The sequence below is a fragment of the Anoplopoma fimbria genome, chromosome 13 (assembly GCF_027596085.1).
Source record: "Anoplopoma fimbria isolate UVic2021 breed Golden Eagle Sablefish chromosome 13, Afim_UVic_2022, whole genome shotgun sequence".
Classification (NCBI taxonomy): Eukaryota; Metazoa; Chordata; class Actinopteri; order Perciformes; family Anoplopomatidae; genus Anoplopoma; species Anoplopoma fimbria.
Genome location: NC_072461.1, coordinates 24,436,846 through 24,449,364, shown reverse-complemented (window position 1 = coordinate 24,449,364; position 12,519 = coordinate 24,436,846). Strand labels below are relative to the sequence as shown.

At 38.8% G+C, this 12,519-nt stretch overlaps 1 protein-coding gene across 1 annotated transcript in view; it reads right to left on the bottom strand.

The window, feature by feature from the left end:
- LOC129100907 (probable phospholipid-transporting ATPase IM) overlaps nucleotides 1–12,519 on the bottom strand; it is a 48,556-nt gene continuing 36,037 nt past the window's right edge. The window contains exons 16-28 of the mRNA XM_054610447.1: nucleotides 12,411–12,519; nucleotides 12,104–12,219; nucleotides 10,714–10,878; nucleotides 10,502–10,613; nucleotides 9,300–9,405; nucleotides 9,067–9,202; nucleotides 8,475–8,658; nucleotides 7,443–7,666; nucleotides 6,661–6,744; nucleotides 6,307–6,552; nucleotides 5,514–5,652; nucleotides 4,680–4,810; nucleotides 1–3,579 (exon numbers count right to left, since the gene is read on the bottom strand). The exon at nucleotides 12,411–12,519 is cut by the window's right edge and continues 80 nt beyond it. Of these exons, the coding sequence (XP_054466422.1) occupies nucleotides 3,250–3,579; nucleotides 4,680–4,810; nucleotides 5,514–5,652; nucleotides 6,307–6,552; nucleotides 6,661–6,744; nucleotides 7,443–7,666; nucleotides 8,475–8,658; nucleotides 9,067–9,202; nucleotides 9,300–9,405; nucleotides 10,502–10,613; nucleotides 10,714–10,878; nucleotides 12,104–12,219; nucleotides 12,411–12,519 (2,082 nt within the window). The 3' untranslated portion in view covers nucleotides 1–3,249. The remainder of the gene's footprint in view (nucleotides 3,580–4,679; nucleotides 4,811–5,513; nucleotides 5,653–6,306; nucleotides 6,553–6,660; nucleotides 6,745–7,442; nucleotides 7,667–8,474; nucleotides 8,659–9,066; nucleotides 9,203–9,299; nucleotides 9,406–10,501; nucleotides 10,614–10,713; nucleotides 10,879–12,103; nucleotides 12,220–12,410) is intronic.

Genomic DNA, 12,519 nt, shown 5'->3' with positions numbered 1-12,519 from the left:
TTGATCTTTTAGATCTTTTTTTATTGCAGTAAAAACTTTCAGTACAAAACGATACAAAACGGTTATCAGGAAGAGCGGAACTTAAAAAATAGATATTTTTGGTCATATTTAAGAAGCAGTTTCAGGATAGAGATATAATGATGATAATATATTGATAAATATATTTTTCATTCTGGCTACAAGTTACTTCGGGAGGTACCACAGAAAAACAGGAAAAGAGACTTTAGTGGGTCGTGTGGTGGACGCTCTGAATGAAATGACAAACCAGAAGTTTCATAAAAACAACAAAAATCTGATTTAAAAAAAACAAAAACAAATGGGTGGATATTTAATTATTGCAGCAACAGTTTTACAAATGTGCAGTTAATGGTTTTTTTATATATATAAAACTTTACAGTTAATAATAACGGAGTTGTCACCACACTGACCTCCAGGGAAAAGTTCAGCCAGGAAGACTCTCTTTCCCTTCAGTTCATCTCTCAAACATCCTCTCATGAAGCTCACTCATAATTTAATAATCTTTGGTTCACCACCAGGGTTAGAGGGCTACCTGGTGGGCTAGTACATTCAAGTCTGGGAAACAATCTGAATTACAATAATAGATGAAAAAACTGATGAGAGAAAAAACTCAGCAAGTTCATCTCCATGGAAACCACAAGACATGGAAAATATGGGTGGCTATCAAATATTACTATTGTATAATTCTAAAACCAATTCAACCTGTAGTATTCTTTAAAACTTCCCACACCAAGTTATAAATTGTAGACCAGCTGTCATCTTCAGGTAGTAGTAAAACAACGAACATGACTTTTCAAAATAAAACCTGACTTTACAATGATAGGACATAAAACATTGCTTGTGTTTGACTGGGTTGCATAAAACTTATTTTTTAACATCCCTTATCTTCCATCAAACGTTCTTGTCACTGTTGTTCCTGCGTTGCATAATAAAGGAATATCCTTTTCTTTCAATATCAAGGCAGCCTCTGTGATTTGGTTTCAAGTTATTTTGTATTTTCAGCAAAAAGCTTTTTTATCAGAAGAAATACGACTAACTACCGAGTTGATTGTCTGACAAACAGTAGCGAGCTTGTGGTAAAAAAACAACAACATGATTTTAAAATAATCACTATGCATGATGTAATGCAGTATCTGATAGTCTGATTTTTAATATGGGGAATACAATCCTTCTGATTTATGCTGCAGGATTAACGGTTGATGTGAACGGTCCTGTGTGATCTGATCACTGCAGGTGTGAACGCACCAGAAAACTCTGAAGACGATGAAATGGATTCTAAACGACACGTGGACACACCTGACCCCGTATAGAGGGCGTAGTGCACTTGTTTTGCTGAATCTCAAGGTGAATTTAAGACACATTCTGGTGTATTTTTACTACGATTACTCTAAACTGGATCTAAACATGATCTGGTTTCACGTATGATACAGACCTTCATACGTTCTACACATTTCATGCCAAGACATTCTGTATTCAGTGTTTATTCGTTATAACTAATGACTTTAAATAACCAGATCAGTAATAAGTCATAAGAGAGAGAGAAACTTCTGGGTTGCCAGGTTGGGAAAACTCAAAAGCAAGTCAGGTTGACTGGTGGCTTTTAAATTGCTTGTAGCTGAGAGTGAAACCCCGCCTCCAGGCAAGTGCATGCTGGGATCTGTCCTCCTCCAGCATACCTTGCTACAATGTATAGGACGACTTTTCTATCGGACAGTTTGACTGGATTTATAAGCTTTTACTGTACACGCATATTTATTTATTTATCCTTTTTCTTTTGGCCCACCACCACTTTCTCTTTTCAGACGACTGATTTCATTCAAATTATTATAATAAATAGTTTAATATTATTAGTAGCAGTCCACTTAAGAAAATATTATTGAATGACATACTTTAGTTCAAAAATCCATTTTTATAATTACTATTAACCAAATAAGTAAGTTAATTAACCATCATGTCTGCTGTTATAAATAAATCTTTGCAGGTTTCTCAATTCACAATAATCCATCTCGATGCATTGAGGAGTTATCTGAAATGACGGAGAATGTTTTCCACAACTTGGCAGACCAAACATTTCTCTTATCAATAGCTTGTTTAATATCTGTAAAAAAAAAATAATTCTAACCACTATAAAACATCCAACTTATAAACAATGAAAGTATAAAGAATGTCTGATTGCACAGTGGTACTGAACACGGTGATTTAAATGTCCCTGTGTTTTCAGTGTAGGGCTATCACTCAACGAATTGATTATTGATTAGGTAAATTCAATCGACAGATTTGTAAAACTCCCTAAATAATCTCTCCAAAGCACCACTTTAAATCTTTAAGTTTCACCCAGCATCAAAATCAACTAGTCTACTAAAGAAATCAGCTGAAAGAAGGGGCGGTCCTATTTGAGTGTGAATTGAAAATGGAATCTGCTACACAGAAATAATTAGTTTTTTTTCGATTCAATTCATTTAAATTACATGATATGTTTTCAGGAAACAGAAGGTGATTAAACAAACATGTAAGGAGAAAAAAAATGTCCAACAAATGCTGAATCCTGCTCTAATTTCCTTTTTTTTTTATCCTGAACTTCTTTTCCTCTCGGCCACAAAGTTTACGGCACATTTGTGATTTTTCAAACATTCTCCCACTGTCATGTGACGCTGCCAAAGTGCTAACAGCTTGCCAGATAGGAAAATAAAATGCAAAATAAAAATATTCTTATACCAAATGGCTTAGCGTGTTGTGTCCTCCGTACAAAGGCCCGCTGTGCATCTGGACTCTCACGGGGGAAAAGGAAGCCTGGGTATCCTGTAAACATGAAGACACTTTGTCCTCCTCCTGAAGATAAAAATGTTTCCCTTCTGTGGTTGTTCCTACCTGAAAGTGAATCTCTTACTGTTTCTAGTGTCAGAAAGATTTCATCTGCATAAGGCATGTTTCGCACGAACACTCATGCTCTGAAGGAAAGTGATCCATCAGGAGTGGCGACACCTTTTTCTTGTAGTTCCCTTTGATAAAACCACTGGAAAGGAAGAGGTGAACTTTTGTAACCTCGTCTGAGCAGATCAGAGACGGATCATGAACATAGTTTGACGTTAGGTTCTCTGGAAAGCCCGAGCAAGTTCTGGGAACAGATGTACAGATGTGAGCTTTCAACACCTTTCCAGCAGCAAACATCTGTCCAGTTTGCATTAATCCTCCATCCTTCAATCCTCCATCCTGAAGTTATCCAGCTGTCCGTCAGAGGGCGGCATCTCTGATGGTCCTGTACATCTGCAGCGACGTCGCCTCCACATCTGGGGCCTTGGCGTTCTGGGGGCGTCCCGTCGGGCTGTAGCCGGCCGACCGTCCCATGGGGCTGAAGCTCGTGGTGGTTCGACCCACGTTGGTGAAACCCGAAGAGCGCGGCAGGGCGGGGCGCCGCAGGAACCGGCCCGACGTCACCAGGTCCCCGTAGCCCTGAGCGTGGGAGAAGGCGTAGCCCGAACGGCGGGAGCTGGTGCGGCGGATGTGGGTGCGTCGGGGCGGAGGGGGAGGCATGGCTTTGGCCTGTCGCACCTTGAACATCACCTGGAAGTATCGGGCAGAAAGTGACATTAACAGTCATATTTATATTATTATTAATTCTACTATGACTGCTATTATAATTACTATCATTCTATTATATCCACTGCTTATATTTTTATTTTTAATCATATTTATATTATTATTTCTTCTATTATTGCTGTTATTAATATTATTAGCATTCTATTATATACAATGCTGCTGTTACTATTATAATATAGTAATTTTCTTATCATTTTTTTCTGCTGTTATTACTGTTATTATTATAATTATTATATTTTATCCACAACCACTATTATAATTGTTATTAGTCCTTTTTCTATTATTATAATACCTGTTGTGCTATTATTGTTTTTGCCGTGGATCTCTGTGTCTTTCTTTCTTTCTTTCTTTCTCAAACCAACCGGTTGAGATGTTATGATTTGACGCTATATAAATGAATAAATTGAATTAAATTGACAGAGTTAAACTGTTAGATATAGATACACAGTTATCCAAAGACTTGCAATGTTGGGTTTACAAGAAGCCAGGAGTTGTATGTGTGTATCGTTAAGCTGCTGTACTGCAAAAATGGTGATCACATGGGTGATATCTGTCTGTCTGTCTGCTCAGGGAGCCAGGATTTGAATCCTAGCATTGAACACACACAAAAAAACTGAATCATAATTGTATGGATGAATAATGTACATCCTCCAACCTAATGCAACAGAAAGAAAATAAGATTCCGACACTATCACTCTTCTTTGTTTTACTTTTATTTGGGGAGTAATCCAAGTTTTGGAACAACAGCTCCTATAATTTGGGGGTTTTGGGACACCAGAAGAATAATGTTTCCATGGAGTCAATGAGCCTATTTTTATAACTATATTTACACATACATTTTGGTAAATTGGCACCATTAAAGTATGCCGAATTATCTATTATCAGTTCCTGTTTGCAGTGTACCCATGTATGTACAGACAACTATCACTGCATCTCTTTGACACTGCAGAAAACAAGAAGATTCTCAGGCAAGTTCTGGAGTTCTTGAAAAATCTAACAAGTGCAGCTGTAACTTAGCAACCATGAAGAGTTGAGTGTCGAGTGCAGAGAGGCTCCATGTGTACCTTGTCGTTGATGGTGGGGCAGAGCTGAATGAACAGGAAGCGGTAGGTAACAACAGGAAGAACACACAGGATGGAGGTGAGGAGGATCGTCAGCCAAATGTTGGGCTGGTTCAGAGAGTTTCGGCCCGTTCCTGGAAAAACACACACACACACACACACACACACACACACACACACACACACACACACACACACACACACACACACACACACACACACACACACACACACACACACACACACACACACACACACACACACACACACAGGTTTGTATTTGTAGCTTGATGACCTCATCACTGCAAACAAGTAACATCAGAGGGGGCGATAAATACAAATTCTATGGACAAGATGATCAATTATTAAAACTAACTTGAATTACTGTGTCTTTGTAAAGACTGTAAAGCTGCAGTTGAATACAATAAAGCCAAGGAATGCCAGCGTAACCATGGCGTCCACATCGCAAGGCCAAACTTTAACATAATTCTAGTTATTATTTATTTATTATATTTTCTGTATCTAAACTCTGTGGTACAGAAACATTTTGGTTTGTATCAAAAAACCCTTCTGATCACATGAACCTGGTGACAAACTACAGGTTACAGTTTGGTGTGTAAAGCAGATATTTTGCCTGTGCAAACACACCAAACTCAATTCAGACACGGCATATGGAAATTTTACTCAACTCATTTGAATTATGCTGCCACGTTTACTCCGAAAAAGCCTTGTATAAAAGAATGAACAAAGCTTTTCTTTGAGAGTAGACGTGCACGTGAACACCGACAGAAACGTGGAAACACAAGTTTATGGCGAGTTTACGAGGCCACCACTCACCTATGAAAGGGAAGGCTGACGGCATCATGAGGAACATGCCGTTACTGTACATGGCGAAGGTGACAGCGAAGTACATGGCCAGACTGCCCAACACAAAGAAAGTGTTCACCGCCGTCCAGTAAGACATCTCAAACCCCAACTGTAGACACGGAGAGAAAACAAAACAAATATGTGAAACTCTTTTTTTATTAAAGTGGCCCTATTATGCTTTTCCACTTTTTCCCCTCTTCTTTAGTGTGTTATATATATTTTTTTTTACATGTAAAAGGTCCGTAGAGTGTAAAATCTGAAGTCCACGCCTAAACGGAGTTACCCTCCGCCTCAGAAGCTCCTGAGCTCCTGAAACGGCTCCATTGAATTCTCTCCTTCACTTCCGTAACTTTATGAGGTCATAATGTAACTTTATGAGGTCATAATGTTACGGAAGTGACGTAAAACTCCTTCCTGCTGGTTTGGCCCTCAAACAACAAAAAAGAGAGACAGAGCTGAAGGTCTGGAGGAAGAGTTTTTCGAAATTTGAAAGTTGACCAATCACAACAGAGCGGGCTAGCTGACCAATCAGAGCAGACTTTGCTTTCTGGGGGGAGGAGCAAGCGCTACAACGGAGCGTTTCAGAGAGAGAGTGAGAAGAGGTGCTGCAGGACAGCCAGGATGAGAAAAACAAGGAGGATTATGAGCATTAACGCATGTAAACATGTTGTAACTGTAACTAGAGATACAAATATGCACCCGGAAAATAGCATAATAGGGCCTGTTTAAGACAAAAAAGAAGAAAGTAAAGTGCTACTCGTACCTGGATGGTGACGGCAAACAGCAGACACGTCTGTGTGAGGAGGGCGAAGGACTGGTAGTCGGCGACGTCCTTCCCGTCGTCCCTCACGCTGTCGTGCATGGCGGCGTAGGGGATGAAGAAGAGCACCAGGGAGCTGTAGCAGCTGTGGAGGGCACACTTGAAGAAGGCCTTCTTACTGAAGTACAAGTTGAGTTGACCGGGAACGTAGAGCTGAGGATGCTGGAAACTCCACACGTCGTTCACATCCTGACCAGCAGGGGGAGACAGAGATATGAAGTCTGTGTGTTTATGTTTTAATGTTCTGTCAGCTCTTTTTCCTTCTATAAAAGATGATTGTATTAATCAATTAGTTACCTGATCAAACAGACTCATTCCCAGTACAGGTAGTGCTGTGTACACCAGATTGTAGAGTGTTATGAACCACTCATCATACACCGTCTGAAAAGAAAAGTCGAAAGTATTTTAATAACTTCTACAACAAGTCTCAAATAACAGTTTTAAAAACAAGTACTCAGATATATTACTTACGTGTAAATATCTGTACAATATAAAAATACTTCCTTATAAAAAAGTCCATCATTTAAGTCCCAGTGAAATGAAAAATAAGTTTTTACAGTTTTAAACCTGTGTCCCTGTCTTAATTTGTTTTATTAACCTCATCATACACCGTCTGAAAAGTCAAAAGTATTTTAATAACTTCTATAAGAAGTCTCAAATTACAGTTTTAAAAATAAGTACTCAGATATTTTACTTACGTGTAAATACCAGTACAACAATATAAAAATGCTTCCTCAAATAAATTGTCCAGCATTTAAGTCCCAGTAAAACGAAAATAATAACAATAATAATAATAATAATAATAATAATAATAATAATACGTTTTTACAGTTTTAAACCTTTTTTAATAAATGTAAATTCAATTTTATTTTTAACTGCTTTGTTCGTTATTTCTCAACATATTACTCCCTCAGACTTTCCTAAACCAGCTCTTACGTTTGTTAGTCTGGTCTTGTTTGTGCTAAGTGATGAGAGTTTCTCAGGTCAGACTAAATAAGGAAATTAATTCAAATTCCATTCAGTCCAATAATAAGATTTGTCTCTTTGCATCTTTCTTTCCTCCAACTTTATACTCTCACCTGTGCAGAGAAGCCGCAGAAGAAGGCGTACCAGAAGTGGACGAAGGTGAAGGTGAAGTTCTTGTAGAAGAAGTAGCGCAGGAACTTGCACATGCGCAGGTAGGACCAGCGGCCGTGCACCAGCAGGAGGCGCTGCAGGAAGCGGAACTGGGCGAAGGAGTAGTCGCTGGACAGAACGGCCTGCATGCCCTCCTGACCTGAGATGCCCACTCCTATGTGAGCCGCTGGGAGGACAAAGAGGAGGAGGAGGAGGAGGAGGAGGAGGAGGAGGAGGAGGAGGAAGAAAAGGGTGTTTGAATTTCTCTGAATCCCAAAACAGCGAGAATAAGAGTAATTCAGTCACTTTGTTTCTGGTTTCAGGCGACGACAGATTAGATCCTATAATTTAAAGCTGCTTTAATCAATTGTGGCCACTAGGGGGCAGAAAGACACCAAAACAAGCTTAAAGAAACTCACTATGTCATCAGCGTAATGTATTGTTATCAACAATATCATTCAGTTAGATCCAGAGCTGGGCGATAATTCAGTGTGAAAATATTATTTAGTTATCTTTCAATGGAATCATATCTTGATGAAATCATATATCAAGATAACATGATACAAAAATATTTTGTCTAAATTCATAATAATTAGCACATACTAACTCAAATTTCTCTTTCTCTTCCCAGAGCCCACAGTGATAACTTTAAATGGCTCAATCAAAAGTTTATCAGAAATAAAGGCAGCTAATCTTGACATTTGAGATGCTGGAAAGCAAATATTTGATACTTTTGTTTGGAAAATGTTTGGAAACTATAAATCTATTACCAAAATAGCTGCTAATTCACAATAGACTAATCTACTTATTAAAACTTTTTTAGTGGGAACCAAAACTCCCAAGAGCTGCACTGTATACTTGGTGATAATGTGTAGTAGCTGCAGTTTTTAACATCAACATATTTTTCTGTGTAAATTGTCTGTTATAAAAACTTATGTGTTTTATCTCTTAATCCTGCAGTGCAGAATTCATCTTTAACATCTACACATAAATACCTTTGATCATGCTGACGTCGTTGGCTCCGTCTCCTATGGCCAGTGTGACCGCCTGCTTGTACTTCTTCACCAGCTCCACCACCTGAGCCTTCTGCAGAGGAGTCACCCTGCAGCAGATCACCGCCTTACACATGCACGCCGTCCTCAGGAACTCCAGCTCCATGCTGCACTCCAGGGCGTACGCCTGAGGGAACGTGAAGAGATTTATACAAGAGCTTAAAATATCAACTGTACAGAGTCAGCAGCTGAAGATGTCCATGTAGCTAAAATACCAATAGGAGGTTATGAACTAGATATGAGCTTGGAAACTGGTCAGATTTAGCAGAGATCAATCGGCCAAGATTCACTATAAGTTCAGTCTCCCATCAGAAAATATTCAAAATAGAGTGTACACTTATATTGCTTTGCTCCCATGCTGGTTCTCCTGTCCGTTTCTCCGTTATCTACCGAGTGTAATACTCTGACTTTGGGTTATTACATCATACAACCCAGCTGTTAAACACCCAAACTATCCCTTTAAGTTATAATGAACACAGGTCAGAGAGGAAAGTTAGAGCATTGCGTTGTAATTAGGACTCTTCTCATGACGTACCAGGCTGTGTCCGTTGATGACGAGGCCGTACTCTCCGTTTGCCACCTCGTCTGAGATCACTTTCACACCTTTACGCAAAATGCTTTCTGGGAGAAATCCCGAATCATCTCCTGGTTTCATGCAGGTCAGTGCATTTCTAAAAAAAAAAAAAAAAAATTAAAAAAATGGATGGATGCATGGAAACATTGCATAATCAGCTCAGTTCCTGATGCTCGGTCTAAACGTGCTCTGACCTCAGCTCCTGTCTGACATCCTCAGGTGAGTTTCCAGAGACGACGAAGACCTCGTTCATCTCCTCCCGCAGTAAGTTACACGAGTACCCGATGTTCTCTGCAGTTTCTGCAACGCAAATACTCAACATAAGTCAGCAGACACCTAAGAAAGTCATCTTTATATTACACAAAAAGAGAGATGTATCTAGCAAAGATTCTGCATTATGTCTACGTGATTCGTTACAGGAATAAATCTTATGAAGTTGATGTAAAGGTGATATTATTAAAGCTACAACGAGTGAATGAAGTGCAGATGTGCATGGACAGATACGAGACAATATGATGCAAACATGGAGAAGACCTGACCAGCTGTTTGGAGCCTTTCAGTCTTTTTTTTCAAAGTTATACAGTAGGTCAAGTAGAGCAGTTTGGGTGTTGTTGTCTGATTTTAAAGGTTTCTCATAAGAGCAGATGCAAATTTACAAAACAAGAAAACAAATGTCTAAATGTCAAAATGGATGTTATTTTCCCAGTGCAGTGTTTATAATTTCAACTGTAAAGTCACCTCTGTTTTGTTTTTGGACCAATAAAAGAAGACAACAAAGGAAGGAATTCTTCAGTTGGTGGGAATCAAAACTGTGAATCTAACTGGTGAACTCAACATCAGTAACAAACAGATCTGGTGTGAAACCTGAGCAGTGAGACAATCAAACTTTAGCTTCATGTATTTCGAGGAGAAACAAAGTCAAATGTCGAACTTATTAATACATATTGAGGTGTATAAAATCCCTCCTAGGTTACTGGTTGACTTTCTTGTTTAACATAGTTGTGTTTGCACAGTGTTCCTCTGCATTTATCTGCATTGTTGCAAAATCACTTTTTGTTTCACCCCCAAATAAAATGGTTTAAATCATCTGGTTTGTTTTTGTCGTTTTTTTTTGTCCACATCAGAATTTGTTGTTTCCACATCTAAGCGATTGCTTTAGTGAGTACAAGATCATAAAGTTTTTGAATTCAGAGCTATATAATGATTCATTTAAATTCAAAACAAAACTGATCACTAGATACCTTTTCTTTTGATAATCGATTGCTAGATATAAAGCTGAATTAAACTTTTTCAGACTTGTTTCTGTGTAGAGAAAGCTGAATGACTCCTCCAATCCAAGAAAGATATAAAATGTGTTATAAATTAAATTTTGCTCATCATATTAGGAGTTGTTTACCTTGCTTGTCTCCAGTTAAAACCCAGATTTTGATGTCGGCTTTGGACAGCTGCTCGATAGTCTGAGGAACTCCGTCTTGTAACTTGTCCTCGATGGCTGTTGATCCGAGCAGCTGGACACAAACATTCAGATACATAACCGACATGCAAATATATAAAAATCAAGTTTTTACTGTATGAGATTCACTGAAACGTTCGTTCTTTGTTTCCTACCAGCAGATCCTTCTCTATCTCCTCGTACAGCTCGTCCAGTTTGGCCTCCCGGTCGTCCAGCGAGGTGCTGACCTCATGGTGGCGCTGTTTCCACTGGTTGAAGTACTCCTCATCCAGATCCTTGTAGGCCAGCGCCAGAGTCCGCAGGCCCTCACCTGCAAACTCCTGCACATCGGCATGCACATACTTATATACACATCCCATAATCCCATAAACACATAGTCTGATGGCATTGGAAGTTATTAACAGATACTAGGCTGTGTAAGTTTTGCATTCTTGGCAATAAACTTCAACAGGAGAGAAGACAAACAGAAGATAATCAGCTGTTTGACCTTTTTCACAACATGAATTGAACAAGGAAGAACAGAAATAAACTGAGAGGAGACGAAATAAATTGAAATAAAAGGCAAACAGAATGAGAATTGAGACGAGACTGAGAGATAATGGATATAACGTTTTGTCCTGTGTATCTAAAGATTATTCCTCAGAACCATAGATGATTAAAAACACACCAATTACCGGCCGATTGTTATGTTTTTCATTATGATGAACATGGGCACCGTAATTCGTTTTGCCATAAACACACCAAATATGTATCTTTTTTTTAAATTTTATTTCTATCTTAATTTTATCTAGCCAGGATAATACCCCTGAGATTATGAATCTCTTTTAAAAGGGGGTCCACCATAAAATGATCTACAATAATGTTTCTGTAACCTTTGTAAAGGGTAAGTAATGCATAACTTTGTAATTTAAATCTTATATTCTGTTTTTAGGGTGACTTTAAACATCTGTCTAGGGACTACAGATGAAAAATAGCCTCTTGGTAAACTCTGGCGCATTTACAGAAATGTTTTATTAATGTGCACTGTCCCTACCAAATAAACCAATAACATAAAATAAAATAAAATAAAAGTTTCACTACAAAAATTGCATTTCTGCAGGAAGTTATTTTCTGTATCTCTAATTTGGATCATCTCAAACTATTTCTTTGTATTGCCTAAATCATTTGGGCTAATACAAAAGACATCATCACTATTATTATGAAGCCCAAGCATTCAAATTTAATTATTTATGCTTCCAGAGAGCAGCAAGAGGTTTTAGTGTGACTGCTCTGTTGACTTCCTCCTACTTAATGTTGAAAGCTTCTTCTGTTCTTTATGAACACACACCAACACACCTGACAAAAGAACAAGCAGAGACAAACATCCAGCAAACAGGCAGGAAAAAAAAGCACCAGAAATCTAAACACACACACACACACACACACACACACACACACACACACACACACACACACACACACACACACACACACACACACACACACACACACACACACACACACACACACACACACACACACACAACAGAGAGACATCTTACTGACGTTTAGGTGTTCGGTGGTGACGTCCATCAGCTTGCTGCAGGACTGATGCAGCCTCTCGTAGATGATTGTGTCTGCACCTTTACAGTAGAGAGAGAGTTTCCCCTCCGGACTCCTGACTGTGCACAAAAAAAACACACAATATGGTTTGTAGCTGTTTGAGGCTAAAAGATAAAAAAAAACTTTAAAAAAAGAACAAAAACAGACAAAAATACAGCTATGAGAAATCAAACTCAATAGGAACCTTTATTATCATTATTATTATAATATCATATTATTCCCAATAACACATTATCAGTGGATAGCATACCTATGACGGACATCCTCTTGCGGACGTTGTCGAAATCCAGGAGAGCGAGGAGTTCGTAGCTGCGCTGCCGTCCCATCTCCACGATGGTAACGCTGTCTGGTGTTCGTGA